The sequence below is a fragment of the Atractosteus spatula genome, chromosome 4, assembly GCF_055471065.1.
Source record: "Atractosteus spatula isolate fAtrSpa1 chromosome 4, fAtrSpa1.hap1, whole genome shotgun sequence".
In the NCBI taxonomy this organism is placed as follows: Eukaryota; Metazoa; Chordata; class Actinopteri; order Semionotiformes; family Lepisosteidae; genus Atractosteus; species Atractosteus spatula.
In genome coordinates, this window is record NC_142709.1 from 49,274,470 (window position 1) to 49,301,125 (window position 26,656).

The window sequence follows — 26,656 nt, forward strand, 5'->3', positions numbered from 1 at the left end:
TTAGCAGGCTATGGAGAAACTGGACCTACACAGGTGGGATTGGCAATCAAATAGGATTCTATTAAAAGGGTCACCATTAAACATGCAGTCATGGTGCCTACTTACTATGACAGAGCAACGCAGTTACTTAGTCTCCAGTAACTATGATTTAATCAGTGCATATTTCTACATCCAACATTCTTGCCATGCTTAATATGCATCTGGTCTGGAGGAGGGAGGAAACTTGACTCTGACTTGCATGTCTATTAGGATGATGAAATAATGAAAACTAATGAGTGGCAGACATACAACATAGTTACTCTCAGTCACCAAAGTTTTAGGCATGTCATGCCACTTGCAAACATGATGTTCTCAAAACCACAAGTTTTTACTTTATAAACAGGGGGTATACAAAAACAGCCTTTCAATGCCCTTTCAATCACAGCCTGGAAAGCTCTCCTAGAGGAACACCAGGAATGAGCTGCTGACGAAACAGGGTGGCGAAAAAGTGGCCTTTTGTGAAATCCGTTAAATTAAACTCAGTTTCAAACATTTGTTATGTGATTGCTACAGGAAGTTCCAAATAGTGAATCCCAGAACATTTGTCTATGAAGGATATATGGTGTATATCACTTTTACTAGGACTAAGCAGCTAAACAGCGCCAAATCTGATTTTGGCACACCAGCTCTCACATACTGCAACTGTGCTGAAGTGGTACACAAACACTGCATCTGTAGCAGGGGTTTCCAGTCCTGGTCTTGCAGTAACCCTGTGTCTGCTGGTTCTGTGTCCATCTGGGACCAGGGCTGATTGCTGCCTGTGGCTGATCTGCTTCCTGGTTTGCAGATTTTTTTCTGCACCAGCAAGCAGATCAGCCACAGGTAGCAACTAGCCCTGGTGATTATGAGCCTAGTTGGAATAAAAATCAGCAGACGCAAGGGCATTCTAAGAGCAGAACTGAGAAACACTACTCTATAGAGTTGGAAATATTGGTTTAGGCTCCTCCTTAGACTACGGATCAGGTTCCATTGTAAAACAAGCTGTAAATGGGACACCAGGAGTTTCCAATCCTGGTCCTGGGGACACGAACGCCTTCTGGGTTTTTAATAGATTCAGACATGTTGGTGGCTGCCTATTAACTGTCATTTATTGAGTAGTTTTAGATCTCCAACCTTTGTCTTGGTTCTATCCAAGGACTCTTGGTTCTATTAAGGACTCGGGCTCAGCTGCACTAAAAACCACCAGCTGTTTGGGGGGGGGGGGGGGGACATCGGTGATACACACGAGGTGAAAACAAAATTATTCATGTTTCAACGGTATGAGGGCAGCATGGTGGTACTGTAGTTCAGGCGGGTAGCTACGTCAGCATGCGTAGGCTGCAAAGGAAGTAATAGGTTTATTCCATGCTGAAAAGAGAAAAAAGAAAACAACGTTTTGGCTGTGGAGTTAGTATTGCTGCCTTGTGTCCCTGGGGTATAATTTCTGCAGAGTTTGTACTGTATGTTCTCTCCATGTTTGCTTAGATTTCCTCTGGGTATTCCGTTTTCCTCTCACAATCCAATTACATACTGGTAGGTTAATTGGCTTCCTGGAAAACTTACCCTGGTGTGAGTGGGTGTCCTGTGATGGACCTGCGTCTCATCCAGGGTGCAACCTGCCTTGCACCTGTTGCTTGCGGGGAAAAAGTTCCGGCTCCCCGGCGACCCTGTGTTGGATAACGCAGTTAGAAAATGGGTAGATGGTGATACTAGGAATCTTACAAGTGTTCATGTTTTTGGAATTTGGTTTGAGCTCTTCTAATCGGCACCAGGATACACAAAATGATACCCCTGTGTATCCTAACATCAAGACGTCTTGAGGAGCAAAATAAACGCCTTTATTCGATGGCTAAACGTCACAATACATCGGAGCTTCACCACAGTTGCTGCAGCTGCTTCTCTCTAAGGTAGAGACGCCGTGGCGCAGACGCAGTGCCCACGTCTCCTTAGCAACGCACAGTAAATACTTCATCTGCTGCTAAAGCCTGGTGTCTCCCGCAAGCGGCTTGATCATAAACCGCGGCCGATACGGTTATGCGACATCTGTCTTTTGGCATTGTTGAGGACAATGAAAACGGCGTCCAAGTGTGAGATCACTGCTACCGCAGATTTACGATAGCGCGTCTGGGGATCTAGCAAGCTGGTGGCGAACCGCTCGGAGGGGAGCAGCAGCAGAGCCGGGAGGAGCGGGCTCTGCGCGTCAGGAAAGACCGAGGTTTCACAAATCGTGAAGGCCGGGAGAGCTGACCAGGTAAAACCTTGTATAAAACGACAAACCTTTACACATGTGCCTTTAGTTATAAATGTCAAAATGAGTTGCTGTTGGTTTGCCGGGAGGAGAGAAAGAGAAGATGCGAGGCGAAGTTGAGCAGCTCGTGTCTCTGTTGAAAAATATTTGAAATATTATATATATCGAAGCACACTGACGTACTCGTCAAATGCCTTATAATTCATGTTCACTTGTATCTGTTCTAGTTATGATTAGGTCGTCCGGCATGCAGTGATTTATTGAGGGCACAGAAAGAAACATCTTCATACCAGGCATCGGTACGCATGAGTGATTTGGGTTTAGTTGTAACTTTTGACAGGGTGGATTAAGACTATTCCTAACGCACTTTTGTCGTTAGAAAAACAGCTCCATAAAAGATCATTTTACTGGACCGATGGAGAATTTGAGACGTTTTGACTCCCAGCGCTGACCCTTATATCTGTTAGTTCATGATCTCTGTGTGTACAGGTTATTAACATGCGGTTCTCGGATGCGATTTCGATAACCAGGTATGTAACATTTATCTGGTAACAAGCAATCCGTAAGTGAGAGAAATGGCAAAGTCTCGATAAAATGTTGTTTCTATATTTAAAGTACGCGGAACCAGACCTCGTGTAGCTGACTGAACAAATCCATTTACAGACGTCTTCCCTAATACCTAGTAATACCTGGCAACGCAGTCTAGGGAAGTCGCTACCCTCAGCCCCCTCTCTCAAGGAGACACCTGCTCACTTCCCTCGGCTCTGTGTTAAAAATATCATGGGCTTTCCCTAAAGTCTGGGATTATGCTGCGTTTCTGGCCGCCGAATTTCCTTTCCAGGCTGGAAAGCCGGGCTGCGCAGAGACTTCTCCTCACCTCCCGAAAGCTCTCCAGAACCGTGACCCTGCGCTCTAATCTGATTAACAAGAGGGAAGACTGCCTGGCTTGGGGGTCGTGTTACAGCCGCACGGCTGTGGCGATCGCCCGTTTTGCGGCCTTGTTGTTTTACTGGGTGGCGGGTTACAGTCACGCCAAGGAATGGGAAACCGGGGTGGGCAGTTGAGAATGTCTCCTGTTTTGCAACAGGCCAGTCCCTGAGCACCGAGCCCATGGGGCTTTTCGACAAGCTAGCAGGCTGGCTGGGGATCAAGAAGAAGGAGGTTCACGTCCTGTGCCTGGGGCTGGACAACAGCGGCAAAACCACCATCATTAATAAGCTGAAGCCATCCAACGTAAGGCTTTTTTATTTACACAGAATTCTCTGACACATGTACTGTTTCGCTCTTCGCAGCCAGTCTTTCCTTCTTTATGCAGAAGCTTCTACTGACAGGTATTTCCACATTATTTTAAGCACACAGTCACCTAGGCACATCTGTTATTTTTAGTGCAAAAAGCGGTGTGTTCACATCGTGCCTATAAAGAAAGAACATTGGTTAATGATGAGGAAAACCTGGTGGCGCAGTGGTTAGCATTGCCCACAGCACTGGGGTCCTTGGTTCAATTCCTGGGGTTATGTGGCCTGGTTTGTATACGTTTGCCTTGTATTCACGTGGGTTTCCTCCCACAGGCCAAAGACTGCTGGTAGGTGAGCCAGTTTCTGGAGAAACTGGCCTTGTTGTGAATACGTGTGTGTTTGTGTCTTTGTGTGCCCTGTAATGGACTGGCATCCCATCCTGGGTGTACCCCATCTTGCTTGGCAGGGTAGGCTGCAGTTTCCCCAATGTGCTGCTCATACTGTAGTCATGGACTTGATTAAAGTCCCTCACTTTTGGGGAGTCCTGTTTAAAAAAAAGTGCTGTCAGCAAGGACCCCCAGTCTATTTTTTTAAGAAAATTGCTCTACACGAACCCACAGTGACACGCTAAAGTGTTCTTGCCCAGGCCCATGAAGGTTAAAAAAAGAAGTATAATTATATTGGGTATAATGGTACCAGTACCAAATCCCATCTATATATAATCTTAGGTACAGTGTTTTTCAAAGACATTATCCATTTGATGGTGTGTAGAGTTCACAGGTCATTGATTTGCAACCCCATTTCTAAGGATAAGAATAGTACTGTAGACATACTAATACAACTTCAAGACAGTTTCATATTGGGTTTGCTATTTTCACAATCAAAAGCACGTACATATCTCCCGAAAAAAGCCTTGACATTCTCCATGGTACTTCCTGTTTCATGCATGATATAGCACTTAAATCTGATTACAGAAATCTACATGCAACTTAGTATAACTTGTGAACTGCGCATTGTACAAGATGGCTTTAATATCTTTGATGTGTTCCATAATCCTTGTAGTTTTTTAATCACTTTTCTGCAAGACTATGGCAGTGACGATGATAAAAACACATATATCTTTTCTGACCGTCATTGTTCCATTTCTGTACTGGACATTTTTTGCTTAGAATCAACATGGATATCATTCAGAATTTCCTATTTTAGTGCCAGTATATAATGTGTGTATACTGTATATAGGTTTAAGAGGCACATTTTTCCCATGTTTATTTCATTCCATTATGTGCCAGTGCAGCACTGTGTCAGTGGAGGGTCAATGAGTTTAACAATAGCCTTGAAAGACACTTCTGGGACACATCTGATCTTCTTAACCATTCGCTGAGCCACTGAGCAGAAGGGCTGTGTAAGCTGACATCGGCAATACTACTACAGGCTTATATGCCATTCATTTCTTTAATTTGCAAAATTCCAGTCTCATTTCAGAGCTCTGTACATGCATCTGAAACAGTCTGGCAAAATGAGAAGGCACTTGCAGCATTTGTTATCTGTCTTATGTTTCTTTTCTCTAGATTCCTTACATTTGTTCACTTTCCTTGCAGGCTCAAACACAGGACATAGTCCCTACTATTGGCTTCAGCATAGAGAAGTTTAAAACCTCGAGGTACTGTATGTTCTGTATGGGGAGAATGAGTCCTTCTAGTGCTGTGTGTGAAGTATTTTTGTAATGTACTGCCAAGTGGCATCAGAAGAAAGATGATTTCCAGCAGTAGTCCTGTGAAGCAGTACAGTACATGAGCAAGTGGCATGGGCTGTTTCGGTCATCATGGTCAACGATAAATGGAAGCATTTGTTTTGATGCGAGAAGCATAATTAAAGTGTGATGTTTTAGGGTTGAACAAATTGTGTGTTTTCTAAGTTAACATCTCCCTTTTTTCCCCTTTTTTCAAGTTTGTCTTTCACTGTGTTTGATATGTCTGGTCAGGGAAGATACAGAAATCTCTGGGAGCATTATTATAAGTAAGTTTTATGTTTCGGTTGACAGTGTTATACCCATTTGTGGGTACATTTTCTTATAGGCTTTTTGCCAGGTCATTGTTCTCATAAATCATGTGTTCAAAGATGCAAATTGCTGTATATACAGTAGGTGATAAGATAAGTTGGGGAGGTGCAGTGGCTCTGTGGCTAAGGATCTGTGCCTGTGGCTGGAAGGTTGCCGGTTTGAATCCCGCGACCGGCAGAGCAATCCTACTCCATTGGCCCCTGAGCAAGGCCCTTAACCCCAACTGCTCCAGGGGCACCGTATAAATAGCTGACCCTGCGCTGTGACCCCAAGCTTCTCTCCCTGTCTGTGTGTCTCATGGAGAGCAAGCTGGGGTATGCGAAAAGACAAATTTCTAATACAAGAAATTGTTTATGGCCAATAAATGAACATCAAGATAAGATCACTTTATAATACATATTATGCCTGTGTTGGAATTCTGAAAAGAAGAGTGCAAATCTGCCATGAGGCAGCTAGACAGTAATGAAATTTATCAAATATTAGAGACCTCTCATTTGCCTTTCAGTGTTCAATAAATTAAGCCTGGGTTTTCTTTACTCTGGCCCTCTGGTGTAGTTCAGATTTGTTACGTAGTTTATAATTCATTGCCTCCAAAAGCAGTATGATGTGACTGGGCTGCCCAGGAATTTATTGCAGACACAAGGCATGTGCTTTGAAGCTTGTATTTATCCTATTTCATCTACACAGGGAAGGCCAGGCCATCATATTTGTTATTGACAGCAGTGACAAATTAAGGATGGTAGTTGCCAAAGAAGAACTTGATACACTCCTTAATCATCCAGGTAAGAGAGGGTGGTGAATATTGGATAAAATTCATATGATCCTTCTAGTCACGTGTAAATGGTCATTTATATTCATTCAATTCCTGCAAACAGTTGTATTTTGTTTTAAACATATTTCATTATAGTACAAAAATAATTGTAAGGTGTTGTTGCATAATAAGCTTCTTGTTTGCATTGCATATTTAGAGAATATTTCCTCTTTTCAATACAGGGCACAAATATAATTGTGTTTGATGTTAGAAGTATGATATTTGTGATGTCTGTATAGTTTAATAAGTTTAATAGAATTGGTTGTTTGGTGAATGTATATTATTCTTGCTTCTGGGAATAGATCACCAAGAATAATCAGTGAGTCACGTAGTAACAGGAATCTTCTGTAGTACTTGTGTAACATTGTGAAAGTGTTCACTAGTCACTAGTTCACTACTGATGTTTGTTAGTATATTAATCTAGAAAAATATCTATATATGAATCATGTCTAGATATTCTAGACTTTAAATTAAAATTATTTGTAGGGAATCTAGTTTAGATCAGGAGAGCCCTGGATCTTGATCCTGGAGAGCCCCAATCCAGTTAGTTTTAAAGGTCACCTGTTTCTAAAGATCAGCAGACCTGTGACTTGATTAATCAGGTAGTCTTTTTTAATTAAGAGAACTCTGATCCTAGAAGTCTGAAGAGTGCTTACTCTTAACTGTAGGGTTAAGTGATCTCTAAATTACTTGATTTAACAAATTGTTCAATTAGTCACAAAGGAATTGTTCCATATCTTTAGAAGCTGGTGATTTGATGATGACCTTTAAAACCTGCTGAATTCGGGCTCTCCAAGACCAGGGCTGGAGATCCCTGATGCAGATGAATGAGGTGAAAACTGAAAAGCATTACATATGTAAACTTACATTTATTTCAACCTAACCTTAAAGGGGTTTTCTTCTAAAAATATATTGTATTATACTGTATTTTAATGGTATACTATCTTTTTGTGTGTGAATTAGACATCAAGCACCGGAGAATGCCTATATTGTTCTTTGCAAACAAAATGGACCTCAGGGATGCTTTGTCTTCAGTGAAGGTTTCTCAGCTGCTTTGTCTGGAAAACATCAAAGACAAGCCTTGGCACATCTGGTGAGTGGGGACAAAAATAAATGTCACACTCTTATAACCCTGTGGTTTGGTTCTCTTTCCCAACAAAAAATGAGAACAATTATTACTGTACGGAGTACAGTTAGGTTAAGGAGCTGTGATGACTCTGGAGGATTTTGTGTCAGGATTTTCCTGTTACATCTTTTTTCTTTTCTTGCTAAAGTGCTGAAAACTTATTATAAATCATTAAACTTCTTTTCTATTTTATGGTGTTTTGGAGGTTTTGTGGCCAAGATACAGCTTCCTTATTGCCAGGATGTGTGCAGAGAAAGCAAAATAAATTGCTGCCACCCTGAAAATTAATCATGTTTTCTATTACTTTGCATGATTAATGAATTTGCGCAGTCGGTTGAAGTCTGAACAAGTGTACACTGTGTTTTTCAGTGCCAGTGATGCTGTTAAAGGTGAAGGATTACAAGAAGGAGTAGACTGGCTCCAAGGTACTGTAATATTTGTACAGGCTTCTGAAAATGTCTGGAACTTTATTTGTAAATACGTATAGTTACTGATATCCACTTTTTTATCTTGTTTAGCTTGAATTATAATGGTGTACCGTACTTTATTTTGTTTATAATTATTCTGTTTCTATTTTAAGTAACTGTGTTTTAGAACCTTTAAATTAAAATATTTTTATGGCACAATAGAGCAGTTGTTAGCATTGCAGCCAGGCACCGCTGGCACCCTGGGTTCAATCCTGAACCTGTGGTGCTGTCTGCATGGAGTTTGTATGTTCTCCCTGTGTTCTTATGGTTTCCACTGGGTGCTCTGGTTTCCTCCCAAAGACATACTGGTGGGTTAATTGGCTTCTGGGATTATTTGCCCTCTTGTGAGTGTGTGTGTCTGTCTGTGTGTGCATCCTGTGATGAAATAAAATGGATGGTTGTTTTTCTTTTACAAAAAGTAGCAATTTATTAAATATAATTATGCACAATAATGAAACATATTTCTATTTATTGTACTTTTTGAATTTCATGATTTCATTAGACCAAATAGCCCAGTAAGTACTTTTTGGTTTTATTGTAAAACCTTTTCATCTTAGAATTTAATTAATGTGCACAGTGTTAGTCAAGGTTTTCCCTTAGATAATATCCTTCTTAAATGTAATCCATGTATGTGTAATAGACATATGTCAAGCTGTAGACATTTGTGACTGTGAAATTACTTAACCCTCATTTTCTTCAAGGTGTAATAATACAAATGGTAACAATGTGGAGGTTTATATATACAGTATGTATGAATGCTCATTAAAGAAGGAACCGAAATTGTAGAAATTACAATTTTCTAACTCTCATTTTAAACATATATATATTTATCACATATTGCATTACGTGATTAGGGTCTCATTGCTCTGATTGATTGAAAAGTAAAGTAATCCAAACCAATGCAGAAAATGTCACGAGTACAGACTGACTTGATGTATATACAGTGGGAAATTTATAAGGCTTCATGTATAATGCCACTGGAATCACAGGCTTTCTGGTGTAGAGCATACCCACGTGATCTTTACAAAGCGGTCAGTCTGTGCTCAGTGCAATAACAAAGTGAAAAAAGCACAGTATACTGTAATGGAACCAAAGGTATTAAAAATAATGTATTGCTTTTTGCTTGAATTGTTCTTTGCATTCAGGAATGTATTGCTTAGGTGTAATACAGTGTCTGCCATTAGTTGTATTGTAAAATTGTTTGTCTAAATTACCTTTTTCAACATATTTGCTTTCACAGATCAAATCAGAATGATGAAAACATGAAAGGGTAGCAGAAAGGGAGGTGTCGGCTTGACATTCACCCTGGCGACTGAAGAGTCCCCACCAGCATCAACAGAAACAGATGCAGCGTCACCTCTATTAAAGTCCACCTCTGTGGAAGGACTGCCCACTCTGAGGAGTTCCACTGTATGGATCACAAATAAATCATATATATAGATTACTTCACACCATAGCAATGCCATGCTCATATGGGCCCTTTGGACAGACTGGCTAGTACTGTATGTCTGTCTCTGTGGGCTGCTGAATATTTTACTAACAGGCTGCAACACTGTATACTACCCCATACTGGAAGACGCAGAGATATAGTTCTGAGAAGACAACTGTTCTGTAGATTTTCATTATGTTGCATCCCTTTTCATCTGTGTAATGCTTAAGGGTGACAGAAGCTTCCAGATCCTGTAGTCCTAATCCCAGTTCAGTTTACATTGCATTCCCTGCAAGAAACATCACCACTGACATTTTCCCTTTCTGGAATTGGTTTTAAAGGCATCTAAATTCTTGAAAATGTGCTTTTGCTTCAGAAAGATTTACTAATATCCATCTTGGTTTAAATATGAAAGTAAAAATTAGATAATTCTACCCTTAATGTGCAACAACTGGTTCTGCATGATCCATCTTTTTATCTTTTCTGGACACAATCTTTCTGTTGGTTAAAAACTTAAAAAAGTTACTAAGACTGGTTCTCTAGGATTGTGTTCCTAATGTGTTATTTACTTATTTCACTTGGTATATTTCATTGAAACTAGTGTAAACATATTCGTAATAGTCAGTTCACTTAAAAAACAAGTAGCCCCTCTTTGCTGAGCTATGTGCTCTGGAAAGAATAATGTGATTGTTTGTGTCACCTATTATCTGAGAGATCTTTACAATTAATAAGGAATATTTCTGCGCAGTAGGTAAGGTACGCTACATGGTACATATACTCATATTATTGTGCTAGCCTTTGTTAAATCATATGCATTCAGAGATGAAAGACCAGAAATCCATTATGTGCAGCAATAGACTCCATTTTTTTAGGACAATCAAGCTTCTTATGGATCCCGTGACACTTCAAAGAAACTTAAAATCACATAGCTGTATCTAACTAATCTCTTTCACTACTATTTTCAGTGTCTGAGTAGGTGTGGTGATGCAGATATTGGAGAGAATCAATTCTTGAGTGCAAGGCCCCGTAAGTCCATTTACTCCTACAGTACAGTCATATTAATATTAGATCTCTGATCAAGACATCAGCCTTCAGAAATACACTTTTTTTTCTTAAAGTTAATTTTTTGTTACATGTATAAAGTTTTTGTGAATATATTTTCATTCTATCGCTTTAAGGTACAACAGTGATAAAGATCTGAGTTTAAGCTGGTATACTTCTCTAATGATACCTGGCATTAAAACTTCCTAAAAGCAAAGGTCTCCATTCCTGGTCCTAGAAGAGACCCCAAAATCAGTTATAGCTCTTGTACTGTAGGTTAGGCATTTCCATTCCTGGAGGTCCACACCTGCCTGGTTTGTGTCCCAACTGAGCTCTCGGTCACTTAGCTGAACTATTAAATTGACTTAATAATAATAAAAAATAAAAATTGATAATACAAGGGTTCATTTGAACAGTTTATTTCAGTTCCGAAACATGATGTTTTTAAGCTATTGCATTATTAAAATAAAACCCCAAACTTCATTATCACATCATATTTCAATAAACATTTATCCAATACCAGGTCACTATTCCCAGAGCCTATTACTGGTTTCACTGGGTACAAGGTAGGAAACAACATGGACAGGATGCCAGCTCATCGCAGGGCACACACAGACACAAATATACACACACACCAGGGCCAAAATCCCACATTTATGAGTAGGAAACAAAACCTTACAAGTATTCCAATCAAGCACGTTGTTGGTTCCATCAAGGCTTCAATGAGGTAACTGAGCTCAGCTTGACTGAAACCCAGCTGGTGTGTTTGCACTCAGGACCAGGACTGGGAATCCCTGCTATCGTTACCTCTTTCTCAAGGCTAGCAACACCTGCGAGGTAATGATGTATTAAACAGGTAATCTGTTCAATTCAGGGAACAGCCTTGTGGGCTGAAAGATACTCAATTTTGGTCCCAAACTGGAGAACCTTCCCTAGAAACTGTAAGAAAATCTTCATGTAATAAATTATTTTAACTTAGAATTCTTATATTTTAAAATAACGTTTAAGAACGTGGGAAATTACTTCTGTCAATGTAAAGCATTTTAATTTAATATATTCTTTGAATTTCAAGAAGTACCCTTCATTGGCCACACATGAATTGTTAATTTCTAGGCCTAGTAATCACCTGGGATTTATTTATAATTGTAGGCAATGCTAAACCAATAAAAAGAATGTGGTGTCAGTGTGATCTAGTTTCTGGTTATTTCAGTGAAGTCTAGTGATTGAAACACTTGTATGAGCTAGGATTTATGTACACACAGATTAGATCTGTTGCTGGTAAACACCCAAATTTCTATCTGATATATCCTAACTACCACACGAAGAGTGATGACAAATTCATGAAGGGGGGGAGCTCAATAACCAAAAATATATGTGAAAAAATGTGACTTTTGGAGCTTGCTCTTTTTTTCCCCATAATAAAAGCAGAGGAACTTAATCAAATTTAAATGTAAATTCTGGTTTTAAAAATAGAGAATAACAGCACTAATAGATCTTGACTATCACTCAGGCCTCACCGAGCTCAAAATTCGCGCCATTTACTGCTGTGAAAGCTGAAAACAAGACAATCGCTATCATCCACCCCGATCACGAACTACAAAACCAGCGCTTTCTCATGTACAATCTAATCCACTGGAAATTAAAAAGGCAACACTCTTATTTCCAATTTCTTAAAAATGCCATTTTCTTCGCCAACACAAAAACTGGGCTGGCAAGTAGTGCTAAACCGACGACTGAGTCAAATAAAAGTCCAGATTTCTGCTGTAGATTTTTCTGGTAAAGCCTCTACAAGATGAATCAATGTGGGAAAATAAATGTTGAAATCACCAGAAGGCCGAAAAACAAGTCTTGGAAAACGTTTGTACTGTATATAAAATAATGGCGTTGACAATAAAAGTGTCGAGAAAGTAGTGTTGAACGGAATTTATAGCTCCTACCTGTAGGTTTCTGTTATTCATCTTTAAAACACACCTGGGTCTATTAAAAATCCGATATCTTATAAATTCATAATGAATCTTGTATTCTCCTTTTTCCAAACCAGTTTTTATTTCTTTAATAAATTTATTTCGTAATAGGATACACCTGCGACTCAATCGAAGACTGGATTCTCTCCCCCCCCCCAAAAAAATGCTGTGCGCCGTCTCCCGTTGAAGATGCGTCACAGTACTTTTAAACTGCAGTTGATCTTGGGCCAATTTTTGGAGTATGCTATAATATTTTACACAACCGCAGCTCAACACAAACACAAAGATTGGAGAGGGCAGAGGTTACTATTCCAGTTTAGACCGTGATAATTCGATTCAAGAAGTGAAAAAACAAATTGTGTAGTTCCATAAACGCTCGCTAGATGGCAGAAGGAGTCCATGTTCAGGAATGTGAAGGCCCGTGCCTGCATCTTATTAGAGATCAGGCGTGATGTTGCTCAGCTGAGCAACAGGAGACGGTTCCACCCTTGCCTTCCCTTTATAAGGACACACTGAGGGACTTGTAGCTCATGGTGCGGTCTTGGGAAGTACAAGTGTATAAGGGGCTTCTAGACTAGGAATAACAAACTTAATACAGCAAAGATGTCCCAGTTAGGGGCTTGATAAAAGTGTAGTTGGGGGGGTTGTAGTAAAATCTGGTAAAATTGGCTCTCCTGTTTAGTGAGATCCAAGAAGTGGTGTCATTCACCTGCTGAGAGTTATCTAGATTTTCATTGCAAGCAAGGAAGCACTGCCACAGCCAGAGGCATCTTCTGCCATATTTTCTTAAACAAACCTTCTTTTGAGCACAGTAAAATTACAACCAATTACAATGGTGCCTCAGAGCCATAGCTGGGTTTTAGGATGCTATCTTATGTAGAATGATAAAGCACAACTCCACAATTTTGGGTGGACTGGGACATTGAAATGGTTCAGGGAGAGACTAACTGGCTCATTTGAGTAGCAGAAGTTTTTTTTTATTTAAAGGATCTCATCTAGGTATTTCTTACAAGTGTCAGAGTCTGAGTTAAACAGTAAGGCTGGGAAGCTTGTTCCAGACTCCCACACCTCTTTGTGTAATGATGTGCTAACAGTTCATAAAAACCCACAAAGCATGAAAGTATCGACTGGAATACTGATAAAAAATTTAACATATATACTTTATTTGGAACAATGCTCCATTTTCACTTTATATAAATATTAGACAAAATACCTGAGATTCCTAGATTAACTACTGTAATTTTCAGAGTTTATTTACAAAGTAAACCCTGGGTATATATGCTTCTTATACAACAGAAGAAACATGTTTGGAACAGTCTGGAAAAATATTCACCTACAGTCTTAACCTTAGGATTTTGATGGGATAACTGGCAGCATGTTTGACCAAAAAGCTATTTCACTCCACACATTTTAGAAACTACTATATATTGAAAGTAACAGAATACTGTAGTGCTGGTAAAAGACACAAAACAATGTTAAATATATCATATAGATCAGATCCATGCTGAAGACAAAATGTGAAATGTCCATAAACTATCTTGTAGTTTACGGGATACAGGTGATTCCACATTCTAGTAGATATGAGATCAGATACTGAAGTGCTCCCTTAAATCCATATTGGATAATATAGTAATATATCTCAATCTATATTATATAATAATATAGAGAACATTAAATGTGATGCATGAAGCTGTCAAACGAAATTTCAGTGCTATATTTCTACTTCCTTGGAGTACAGCGACCCCTGATCTTTCTCAGGAGAGAGTCTTGTCTATTCAGGAGCTTCTTCAAACCTCTTTGATGAACATGCATAGCATTTCGGTATGGAAATGAGCATTTGCGTTCAGAATACTGCACAGGTTATGAAGCAAGTTGGGATCAGCATTTTGGCCACCTAGACAAAAGAAAAAAATATGACGGCTGTTAAAAAAAGCTAACACTAAAACACAAATTAGAGGCCAGTTGTCCACCTTGCTTGTTTGGTTTGTAGCACACCATATTGACTCAATGATATCATCTAGCTCTTTTTCTTTAAGGGCCACAGGGAACTAGTTTCAACAGCATGGTTAGGTGATTTGTTCCAGGCCACGACCACCCTTTGTGTAAAGTGTTTCTTGATTATAGTCGTAACTGTACTTCCTCAAAGTGTACCTGTGTTCATTGCTTAGTTTTCTGTTGGGCCTGACGTAGTCCTCTGGGTTCTTACTCAGCAGGCAGTTTTAGATACTTTTATCTCAATTTAAGATATCAAAATCATAGTCAAAGAAAGGTTTTAATACCTTTAATAATAAAGCATATCTAATTTTTTCCACTTAGATGTTTATGTGAATGAGAGCTGATTTCGAATGCAAGTGTCTTTGCAATTAAATGATAACTGACACATTACGTTGCTTTAACATTTTTTTCTTTAACACGATGTAATTTATCAGCTTCAAGTGCACTTATGTCTTTGCACTTTTAAATGACTCCAAAGTTCAGATTTGTTATAATGAAAAGTATTTGTTTGTTATTTAGTTAATGCCCTTGTCCATAAGATGCTCTTCAAATTAAAAAAAAATACATATTGAAAGTGTTGCATAAGACAAAATGGTCAGATGTTTCAGCATTTTCTCTTGATCTTCATCACAACATTCTGGTGTATAAAACATCCAAGGCTGAGTCACCCTGCATCATGATTCCCCTGTCAGATGTGATTTATACTTTTTTCAAGCAACTACATCTTGTCAAGACCCAAGGCACTGTAGAGGAACTTAATAAATTTAATTCATCATGAGATTAAACAAGGAAAAATGTTGAAACTGAGATGCAATATCAGGCGTCAGCTCACCCCTACCTAACCACGCGCCCCCCACCCCCACTCCTCACCAGCCATCAGCGTTTCACAAATCTCCACAGCCACCTGTGAAAACGCAGTCTCGATATTCTGAATGAAAGACCGCCTTTCAGGGAACAACCTGCCGATCTGTAACGCCATCTTTACGCTCCAGTTCATGTAGTAGTTGTCCTTTTCACACACCTGAAAGAAATGAAGACAGATTCTGGGATTTCTTGGCTTCGGCTTGAAATCTGACCTGGCTCTGTACCTAAGGTCACAGAATGGCTTTACGCCACTTCTAACACCACCGCCACAGTGACAATGAATCTGACATTGCATGATGAATAACAACATGGAAGACTTGAAGGTCTTGAAAAATGTTTACTGAGTGCTTAGTCACAACAAGATTTTGCTGAACTCCCTGGTCATAGGAGAAGGGGGCAGGCTCCCCTGCAGAGAGAGGAGAGACCCCTCCCCACCCATGGGCAGCTGCATGGGTGGGTGGAGATGGGGTGGAGGATGGATGCAGGACAGTCATGTGAAGCAGAAAAGGCTCACTTGGAAATCAGGAACGATAATGCATTAGAGCAGATGAAACCGGACTCCGCTGCTGTTGTCCCACCTGATCTTCCACTGTAAACTCATTATCATAAACATTAAATGTAGACGGTGCGAGCAGCCCAGTTGTTTTCAGACACCGTGTTGCTGATGTCAGCTCAGGAACAAGGTGCTTTGTGTGCTGGTGTATGGCAATTGAGATAGCAAAGAAGCGATGACACTATACAATCCTCCACTCTACCTGCCTGACCCACCTTCCCCTGGAAGGAAAAAAAATACAGTCCTTCTTCCAGCCAGAAACCTCATTGTGTTTCATGCTAGTTAATACACGCAGTTTGCTTCCGAAATTAAAATCCAATGCCCATTGTTTCACTTATCAGAACTATTTAACATTAACAACACTTTAATTATATTTGTAAGTTTTATATGAATGGTGTTAAAAGGAAATAAATCAGAAACCAAGGGTGTTTCAATACCGTTGTATTGTTTCCTACTTGTTTTTTTCTATAAAATAATGGATAACTTAAAAAAAAATTATATGTCCAACAACAGAATAAATCAGTGTTACTGAGGGCTTTTTAATTTCTATTAAAATGTATTTCAGCGTAATTCACAACATCCCCAGTATAACTTAAAGTACCATCTGATACAGATATTCAAATGTTTCTACGCAACATAATGTCATTTTGAAGATCAAGCACACTAATAATATGATAAAATCCATTGTCATCCACTCAGGTACCATGTAATCCATTCATAAACTTACAAACCAATATTTATTGACAAAAATATATAAAAACTTTTGTCTGTACAGTACAGTAACTGGCTTTCATTTGATAATATTTTTTTCATTCTGCTGCAAACAGATTTACAATCTGGAGGTTTTAATTTCCCACATATAGAAACCTGACTTATGACATTTTCTTAAAGTGTCACAGCCAGGCTCCATATGACTTTAAAATCAAATGCCTTCGAAACATCTCTAAATCTCTGCATCAGAAATCATCAGAAATCAGGCCTTTAAGTTGACAATTCTGCAGAAACCAAGTGAGCAAATCACCACCTCCTTTGTAGGACAGGAAAACAACACGAGGTACTGCAGCTGCAAAACAGAAGCAAGGGAACTCACCAGAATCAGAAAAACTAAAAGCTTTGAGATTTCCATCACCCGCCCATTCAAAGCCTTGCTGGCCATGAAGTTAAAGCAGACGCGGTTCCCACAGAGAATGAGCAGGCGAGCCAAATTCTCCCTGAGCCAGAACTGGGGCGAGGCTGGAAAACACAATCAACCTGCTGATGGCTGGAAACAATGTACAGTACCTTCTTCTTACAGGTTTCACAAGGAATGTTAGGAAAGCTGGTGATTGTGTAGAATCATTTATGTATTTAGTGTAAACTTTGGCTTAGCCCCCATAGGATTGAAAGTCCAGGACCCCCATGCTTGGCGAAAAGGCGACCAAGGGGTATCTGCAAGGGTGGAGATGGGAGGAGGGATGCACAAACAAGCGAGGAAGAGGAGAGGTTGACGTGAGGTACTGTATATGGGAACCGAGGCAATTACGTCTGGATTAGTTGTGAGTTGCATCAGCTGAGCTTAGTTTGGCTGCCTTCATCCTTCACGAACTCTCGCTAGATCTCCATTAAAAAAGCTTCATGTCTGAAGGGTCTATTAATTTTCCATCATTCTAAGCCGGGATTGCTATAACCCTGAGAATGGAAACCATGAACAACAGAAAATGAAACTGTACTGTTTCAAATTCTACTTTGTCTTTAAAAGACACTGGCTCATCCTCGTCTTTGCAAATTAAACTACAGAAGTACCTGATATCTCATCTAGGATACTGATGACACTGTCAGCAGTCCACTCCTTTGCCTCCGACTCACTAAAGAGCATTCGGATTATTTTTGCCAGATCCCACAAATCGCATTCGGGCACTACGCTTTCTGTCATCTTCTCCCACTCAATTTTGCCTGAGAAACAGAAAATACATCATGTTTCAATCAGATCAAGTGTGACGTTAGTTTTTTTTTTAATGTGTGACAAACATTAAAGGAGGTAGCAAAAATACTGACTTTCTTATAGCGTCCCAATTTGGGATTGCCAATAGTTTCCCTGCATTTTGCATCGCAGCAACATCATCTGTCCTGCACAGGGAGAGAGGGCTGGCAGAGCAGGATCTCGGAAACCCACATACCACCCACCCATTAAAGCAATTTGTCTTTTGACAAGCTGCAAGCCGCACTGTGCCTTACAAGAGGGTTAGAGGAGCTGTGCGGCCCTCGCTCAACTGCATGTTGACAGGCATCCAGGAAGCAGTAGAGGACACAGATTTGACAGGTGACAGAGAGACAGCTCTGACAGACTAATCCCTGCACTAAGCCTTCCCTTATGGTCTGTGATGAGCACCACTGCTTGAGGGGGAATCCATGCTCTACAGCTTTTAATAAAGATAACTAAGAAATGACTATGACAATCTCAAGGACTTCTTCAATACTTCAGCCGTAGCACATCATGAGGACGTTCATCAGCAACAGAGAACAGCCACAAACTACTAGGAAAAAGGAGGAAGACTGCAATGAGCAGCTCGGTGTACCATCCTGGGAGAGAGGCCCGTAGAAGATGAAGAGCAGCCGGGCTTGAGAGACAAAGGGCCAAGGCTGCAGCAGGCGGGTCAGCCAGAACAGCCTGTCCTCCTGGTCCCGCCACCAGTCCAGCAGCACACTCCTGCAGAACAGACGGATCTGCACCTCCAGGTCCGGAGCTGCGCCTGTGTGCAGGAGGTGAAGACAGCCCATAGCGTACACCACATAGTGACAACGCACATCTGCTAATTCTGCCCTGCTGCTGCAGTGGCTGCCCAGAGTGACCACTCAGGTGCATGTAATAGCGGGACCTTCGACACGAGTGGAAACCAGTGTGAAGAAAAAAGAGAAGCGGGAGCAATTTGTTACACTGCTGACTGCTTTGTTTCTGTTGAGTATTCAGGAGCTCCTTTACCACAAACAACCACCAGCCAACGACGGTTTCTTCTGTACAGTGGGTCTTTTGCCTTCACTGATCATGAACCTGAAGGAGAACTCAGTCTGACCAACACTCAAGCAGCTGTCCCTCAGCCAACAACAGGAAGGGAAAATTACCCTCTCCCTTTTCTTAGGCAAATCTTAGGCTGAGATGTAAAAAAATTTTAAATTAAAAAAAAAGTTCCCTGAACATGATTAACTTATATTAGTATTATTTATTCCTGCACATTAACAATTCCTATTGTCTTTCCTATTTTGCTTATCCATTTCCTAAACTTACATTCTTAAAGAAATGTCCAAGTTTTTTTTACTTGACATGTTCATTCAAAACTGCAATTCATTCAAACTGCAAGCTGTAGGAATTACTGTAATATTACCATAATATTTTAACCTTTATGGAATTTATAGAAATGACTTTCTGAAATGTTTTATGTTTACAGACAGTGGATAAATTAAAATACAGTACATATCACACATATCACAGGACACAGTCAAAACATTTGGGATACAGCCTTCATTGCCTGACAGTCTGGCACCTTTTAATATTTATTCTTTATACATCTGCTGTTAGTTTAAGGAAAATTACATTATTGCCTGATTTATTTAGAAGCCAACCAACTCTACTTGGATTGGATTTTTTTCAAGCTCTGAAACAAACCATTATTTGGAAATTCTAAAGCCACAATCTGTATTTTCTACAAACAGACCCCAAGCCTTTTGTTTTCAATTTGGGTAAAGAGGACTGTGGGAGTGTTTAACAAGCTACACAGCCACCTTGTTGAAGCCCATACCCTGGCTTCTTTCAAGACACGGCTGTATGAGACCCTGGGTTAAATTAACTACTAATTTACCCAACAGGCAAGATGGGTCAAGTGACCTTCTTCTGCACCCCAGTCAGATAGAGTCACACTGTACTCACTTAATCCAGATTCAATTTATGTTTTTAATTTAATGACAATGACAAAGAGACTTAATACACCACTCTGCACCAGTCACATACCTGGCAGGCCCGTTACCACTGCCCTCAGCTTGCGAGGCAGACTGGTGTAATTGCACAGAAAGCTGAAGACGCGGTGACATTCAAGTTCATCCCAGCCAGCTATCAATGTCTAATAAAAGAATAAGACACAGTAGACAGGGACACTTCAGATAATGGGGAACACGAGAAAGTAGAGCAGACAGCTGATCAGTAGTACCAGAGAGAAATACTGTCCTTGCCTTTACATCCCAAAAACCCTAGGTCTATGATAAAAATGTGTCCCGTGTTGTCGATGATGAATTCACGAGCAGCACTCACTCAATCACCTGTAAAAACACCCCATAGCTTGCAAACCCTAAGCATCCAGGAGTGACTGTGCATTTCTCAATCTCAAAACAAGGAACCTGAAAAGAAAAATAAAAGTTTATTATGACATTTGACATGATAAGAAAGAAGTAAAGCTGAATTCTGCACTGCAAATTAGTAAGAAGAAACCATGTCACCTGACAGAAGCTCAACAGCCAAAATGTTTCTTCTTTCTATTTTTCAGCCTGGAATTAACCATAGCTTGGTGATATACTGTACACACATAAGGTGTGACAATCCTGGAATAGCAGGTGATATGCTATATGCGCATGTGAGGGAGATCATCCTTAGCAGAGCTGCAGATTCAGTAACGCATGGCCAACCCACAGAAGGGAATCTGATACCAAATTAAATGATGGCAAGGAATATGAAAGCAATGTTCTTCCTTCCAGCATAACATCAAATTTGAATTCTAATAAATGTATGTTTGAAAACAATGGTTAAAAATGAAATATTTTATTGTTTTTTATAAAAATAAATTATTTATTATTTACTCTTAGAACCGCAAACTATAATTAATAGTACGAAGATGCCTCCTTACCATCTTAGTACAAGATTAATTATGCTTACACTGCTGCAGAATAATTCTTGTAAACAAAATTGAGGCTTGAAAGATATTAAACTCATAAATAACACACAGTGTTTTACTGCCATATCTGTTTCCAGAGGTTAATTTCATTACCTCAGAAAGCTTGCTGTAAATGAACTTCAATCTTTCCTTGGTTGGAAGTAACAAAGTACATCGCTTGAACAACAAACCTGTAACAAGAAGAAAAAACATGTCTGTGAATTAAAATGAAAGATGTGGCAGTTAAACGATGGTATCAGATTCTTTCACTAATTATTACAGCCTCTTCTTTACCTCAGGCACCAGGCCCCTCTCTATCTGGGCTGAAGTTGGGTTAAGAAACTAGCAGAATCCCAGCAGGTGATCGGATGTCTTCTGTAGCTCAAAAACAGGCTGATTTTCAGACAGTTCACTGGCTAACATCCCATCAGAAGGAGAGAACTGGGAGCAGGTCAGTGTAAATTCTCACTTGCTTACCAAGAGACCTGTAGTGCTCCAACACGCACTCTTTGTGCACTGGGTGGTGGAATTTCTGCAGGATCATTCTTCTTCTCCACGCCTTCGTGGACACATAACCCGCAATGTGACTGCTTATGGCTTTGGATACCATACTGAAAACACTCATCTCCTTCACTGGGGAAAGACAAGGAACACAAAATAACACCAGTGAAGAGGACTACTCAGGTCTGGTGTCATAGACCTTTAACCTACCTAAGAACTACAGCCTCCCAGAACAAACTATTTAAGTGAGGAGATCTGAAATTGAGTTCTCAGGGAGTCTTCCTGGGATTTATGCCACCAGAGCTCTTTGTTGTACAGTGAGTCTAATTATTTAATGAACAGGGTAATTATAATTCTTCTTCCCAGGCCCAGAGTAGTGTTAAAAGTAACTGGACCTTATATGACATGCTCATTTTGCATTGTACAAGATCTATACTGTATGTGTCTGACTAAGAAACTAATTGGGTTAAATGTTTAATTCACTAATCTGGTCAGAATAAAATCCAGAAAACACCAGGCCCTCCGGTGACTGTTTGAGTCTCCTGATGGAAATAAAAAACAATTCTCCACAAGCTGAAAACATTGCTTAGTAAGAAGAGTTCTCTCTTAGGTTAGGTCTTATTTCAAGTCACAACTAAGAAATGGCAATTTATGAGAACTCAGGAAGTTTTTGTTATAACACTGTTTGTTGAGAACAGTGGCCTGGCGATTGTGTGCTCATGTGAGATCTTCCAGGTGGTCTGGCTTCCTCCCTCCTTGCAGAGATGTGCTGGCTGGGTGAACTGGTGTCTCTTCTCTGTGCGTGTGTGTTTGGGCGTATCGATGCCCTGTGTTCAAGACGAACCCCCATTTGCACTGACGCTCAGCAGGAATAAGCACCTTTGTGACAATGGACAGGTGGGTGTTGAGAATGAATAGAATCAAAAATTCTCCAGTAACAGGTCCTAAAAATAAGCTGGCCGGGAATATTTGGAGAAAATAAAGTGTTCGTCTGCAAGGCTACATGAAGTGAGAAGTGCCATTCCCAGCATCCTTTTCTTGTTGATGTCAATCTTGTTGATGACATTCTGTGCTAAGGCCAGGTCAGGGGGCCACAGAGCCGCCGGGACATTCACAGGAAAGGCAGCCCTGCCCCTGTACTGCTGCTAAGGCCCTGACACTGCCAGTACTTACCGGACAGGTGCTCCAGAACCATATCGAAGACCTCAGCAGGCATGCCTTTGAACAGCCCCCAGGTGGACCTGCTCTGACTTCTAGTGCTGACGCTACTCCTGCTCAACTGGTGCCGGCTCTTCTGCGCTGGCTTCCCCGAGGGGCACCTGGCTCTCTCCTCCATCGCTCTGCACCCCGACGCAGCTCCACAGAACAGACCTGCTGAATACATAGTCATCACTCTCACTTCAAATTAACCATTAATCCAAAGAGCCGTCCTCCAACGGGAGTCGCCTGTTAGTACGTCTGCTATTTTATTACTATCGGTCTCATACTCTTTGTTGTGTCTCTGTGATTGTCTAATAAGAGTTATTGTACTGTGCAGGACACCAAGCCAAGGGAGATGAGGAATTGTTTCACGTGTGTTTTGAATAATATTTGAGCCAGCGGACTGGCATTGGTGTGAAATCAGTGAATGCAAAGGCTTGTTGTTGTTTCCATTACTCAATTTTTATATTTGAGTGATAAAAACAATGTCCAACTGAAATAAAGCTTTTACTAGGTGACAGACACAGGTGAGAATGACAATGTGCTGAACACTCCTGATTCTCCCTTCTGTTTAAGTTCCAACATGTTGCGCTCAGTAACACACCTGAACAAGGGCCGTTGATACCAAGTAGGATCAACCCCTAGATCAGCTTCTTAAGAGCTGAAAAAACGATTGAAATCAACTTGCCTGTGCTCAGAAACTTAGCTGGAGTAAAAGGCAGGAGAGACAGTAGTGTCGCAGGACCTGGCTGATTGGTTGATTGGCTGACTAGCTGGTTGGTTGATTGATTGCCTGACTGGGAACAACTGCACTAGACACCACAAAGCGCTCTGGAAACGGGACTCAAGACCTGACTCAAGATTTGATAAAGGATTTTTAAACATTTCCATTTCCATGACTCTTATCAATATGGCTGGTGTTGTGTTATCATTCTCACCCCCTTTCCCCCGCTGGTACTGTACTCAACAACCAGAAGGCAATTAGAATATAACTAGTTTCTCCTCTTCATCGGAGCATTTCTATGCCAGTACAAATATATATATATAATGCGTATCTGATTCGTCACTGTTATTGTTCACGTTATGCTGTTAAACTAGTTATTCACAAATCTTCGGCTTCTTTAATGGACCAGAATGGAAGTGTTTACGTATAATACGTATTATAATAATAATAATAATAATAATAATAATAATAATACAGTACCAGAAAGAGTAGAGAACGATGTGATTTTCACAAATGGGTACAACTCCACTTACTGTTTCCCTGCGGTCAGACCACCAATGTAAGTAAATGGTTGACAATAACAACGGGCAGCGGAGACTGGTCTAATAAAATAAAACACCACCCGTGGGAGTGAATCGCGGACCGTGACTCGGCAGTTTTTTCCCCCGCAGAGTGTAGCTCTCAGACAATGAGTCCGGCCGCGCGGGTCGGGGACGCGTTCCAGGACGGGTCAAGGCGAACCCGTGCCTGAACACCGTCTCTGGAGCTCCGCAGGAAGACAGGAGGACTCCGGGGTGTCGGTGAAAACGAGCCCACGTCTCCGAGACACACACGCTGAACCGTTTTCACTCTGAGGGCAATTCGGCTCCCCACCCAACGGGTTTTCGAAACAAGAGGGGAACTCCCAGGTTCCACTCTTTAGTGCCCCCTAAGCCCCAGGACCATGGTGGCGGAGGTGGAGGTGGTGAGGGGGAGTAGTTGAGAGGGGCAGGGAACCCCCAAAGTGAAAAACGGACTTACGCGTCAAACGTGTCGGCTCGCCGCTGTGGCGCGTCAGTCCCCGCGGGTCCGCAGCCAGGGGAGGCGCGAGCCCCTCGCTCCCAGCCCGCGAAAGCCGGTCCGGTTCCGTCCCGATCTCACGGGGGTGCCACGAGACAACTTGATGTCCCATGTTTCGCCCTGTTTGACAGAAGTAACCAAATTGAAAGAATAAACCACGCCTGATTTTAAATTACAAACTGTTTACAAAAATACTCTATTTCTATGCGCCCCGTTTGTGGATTTTCAAGGTTTTATTGCACATTGGTAGTGGCCACAAAAAAGTGTTCGCGCGTCGCGGGCTGGGCTCTTTGTGGTCAATGGGTCCACGTGAAAGTTTGATTTTTACAGTGCAGACCATTCAATATCAAAGCGATTTTTAGTACAGTTCTTTTATAACTGACAGAATGTCAAGCATAAGCAACCTCAATACGTGACTAGAACCCGGGAAGTGCAAAGCAGCAGAAAAACAAAATCAGATGAACAATCAAGTGCGACGTCAATACCCACAACACCTCAGAATACAGCACGTGTGATTGAACAGAACATTTCCGAGCTTCCTGCGCTAAATGGCCGCGCTACATTTGTTAATAAGGGGAACAAATAGAGCTTGCCACAATGTTTGCAATCCAAGTGTCTCTAAAAAATCTTTTCGCACAAAAAAAGCTGTAACGTACGCTCAGGGCGATCTTGGTTGGACCGAAATACTGAAATTCGCTGAGGCGTTCGTCCCGCAAAACTTATTAGTTCATTGTAATTTAGTTGATTTGTCACTTCATGGCAAATCAAAATTAAATCATAATTCAGAACAAACTAATACCTTCATTAACAAAAGTGCAATGTTCTGCTTTTAATTCGATTTATTGTTTAAATGTGGGTTTATTTGTCTCTTTTAATTGTTCTGATCTTTGAGATGATGAACTGTGATTGGCAGAAGTGTCTTTTGTTATTCTTATAAATCTGTGCATGTTGGCATGAACATGAGGCATTTCAAACACAGCAATTCAGGAGAGAAATGGGTAATCACCTTATGAGCAGGCAAACAAACTAATCCTACACTGCACACCAGTGATATTACCTTATTTTGTCAGTTTTGGCCTCCAGGTCATATTCGGCCTCCGCTTTCCATATTCTTATAGAGACAACAGCACATCAATGAAGCCATGGACTAATACTGGCATACATGTACACAAATACATTAAATACATAATTAACATTGCACCCGTTGCTGAAAACAGGAGTTCTTAAATCTTTCTGCGCATACAGCATCCCTCAAGACACCTAAAACGAAAACAATACAACACTTCAGGTCATGACGCGCATGTCTCTGAGGAGCCATAATCAACTCTAGTGGACGAGCGGTTAAGAGAAAAGCTGACTACAGAGTTAAGAAGAAGATATAATGGTTATTTAGAACTGTGTGTTTGCATTCCTGTTTTTATCTCTGAAACATCAACATGCATTCACCCCTGAGTTAGCCATAATATGATCAAATAAATAGGAGGTGCCCGAGGTCACATGATGATGCCTGTGTGAGTCAGACCCAGCTCAGGAAAAGGTTTCCAACTGACTTCTCCACCCTTCTCTTCTCTCACATGTCTGGAAGACATGGCATTGCGTTCAAATAACTAAGGCCAAGAAGTCAATCTGAGCCTCTGACACCACCTGGTCCACTGATGGAGACCTTGCTGTCAAACACAGAGCTGGTTATGGATGCTGTCTGACCGACACAGCAGTCCTATAACAACTCACCACTTCAGACTGCGGAGGCTGTTCCTCCCGGCCTCGCCCTTCCCAGTATCTCTGGGATGTCAGAGTTTTCCTGTCTGAGACCTCAAGCCTTGTCCACCGGGACAAATTCCAACTGCAAAACCCAACCTCCACGGCTTCTTCTGAGGGGCTCATGGAATTGAGACAGAGGATGTATGACTCCAGAGCAATGGCTACATGTGGAGCTGAGACCTCCTGATGTCTATTCTCTCCACCTGTTCTAACACGACAGTGACATCACACATCCCTGCAGTTAGTCTTCATTGCCAAAGTCCAGTTCATTGGCTTATCTCTCTTTCTCATTGCCACCCTGGCACCATACCCATCCCTTACCCTCCACCCCACAGGAGGTGAGCACAACTAACAGCTCCACATAGCTGTTGACATGGGTGGGTCACAGGACCTCAGTTTCTTCTGAGGTTTTCTTGATCATTTCCTGAACCATCATGATGGCTTTGGGTTTGGATTACTCTTCACCTAAGACCTTGTCTCTTACCTGTTAACCAGCTGAGACTCAAGGAGTGCCTGGCTCCAGATGACACAGCTATGGAGAGACTCAAGGCCTTCCACCACTGTAGCAGGTGGCCATCATCAGGGAGCTGATCAAAGCATGGGGATTCCCAAGATCCAGCCCTGAATCAGCCGTGTTTATGATGACATTACTTGGACATAAATCCAAGACATTGTTGATTTTTCTGTTTTCGGAAAGTTATAAAAA

General features: G+C 41.0%; 2 protein-coding genes across 2 annotated transcripts; one reads left to right on the top strand and one right to left on the bottom strand.

Annotated features, from left to right (window-relative positions):
- Nucleotides 1-1,965: 1,965 nt before the first annotated feature.
- arl6 (ARF like GTPase 6) lies at nt 1,966-11,623 on the top strand. The gene is made up of 8 exons (XM_088913754.1): nt 1,966-2,269; nt 3,354-3,499; nt 5,100-5,161; nt 5,449-5,517; nt 6,248-6,342; nt 7,335-7,464; nt 7,867-7,922; nt 9,205-11,623. Exons 2-8 carry the CDS (start codon nt 3,377-3,379, stop codon nt 9,228-9,230), a joined length of 561 nt encoding a protein of 186 aa, XP_088769880.1. The 5' UTR covers nt 1,966-2,269; nt 3,354-3,376; the 3' UTR covers nt 9,231-11,623.
- A 2,562-nt stretch (nt 11,624-14,185) lies between these two features.
- On the bottom strand, nt 14,186-22,542 carry LOC148836473 (F-box only protein 47-like). Its single transcript, XM_088914188.1, has 10 exons — nt 22,380-22,542; nt 21,183-21,338; nt 20,820-20,896; nt 20,098-20,175; nt 19,793-19,901; nt 18,366-18,539; nt 17,593-17,742; nt 16,901-17,043; nt 15,264-15,414; nt 14,186-14,292 (listed from the first exon to the last, which is right to left on the bottom strand). Exons 1-10 carry the CDS (start codon nt 22,540-22,542, stop codon nt 14,186-14,188), a joined length of 1,308 nt encoding a protein of 435 aa, XP_088770314.1.
- Nucleotides 22,543-26,656: the final 4,114 nt, after the last annotated feature.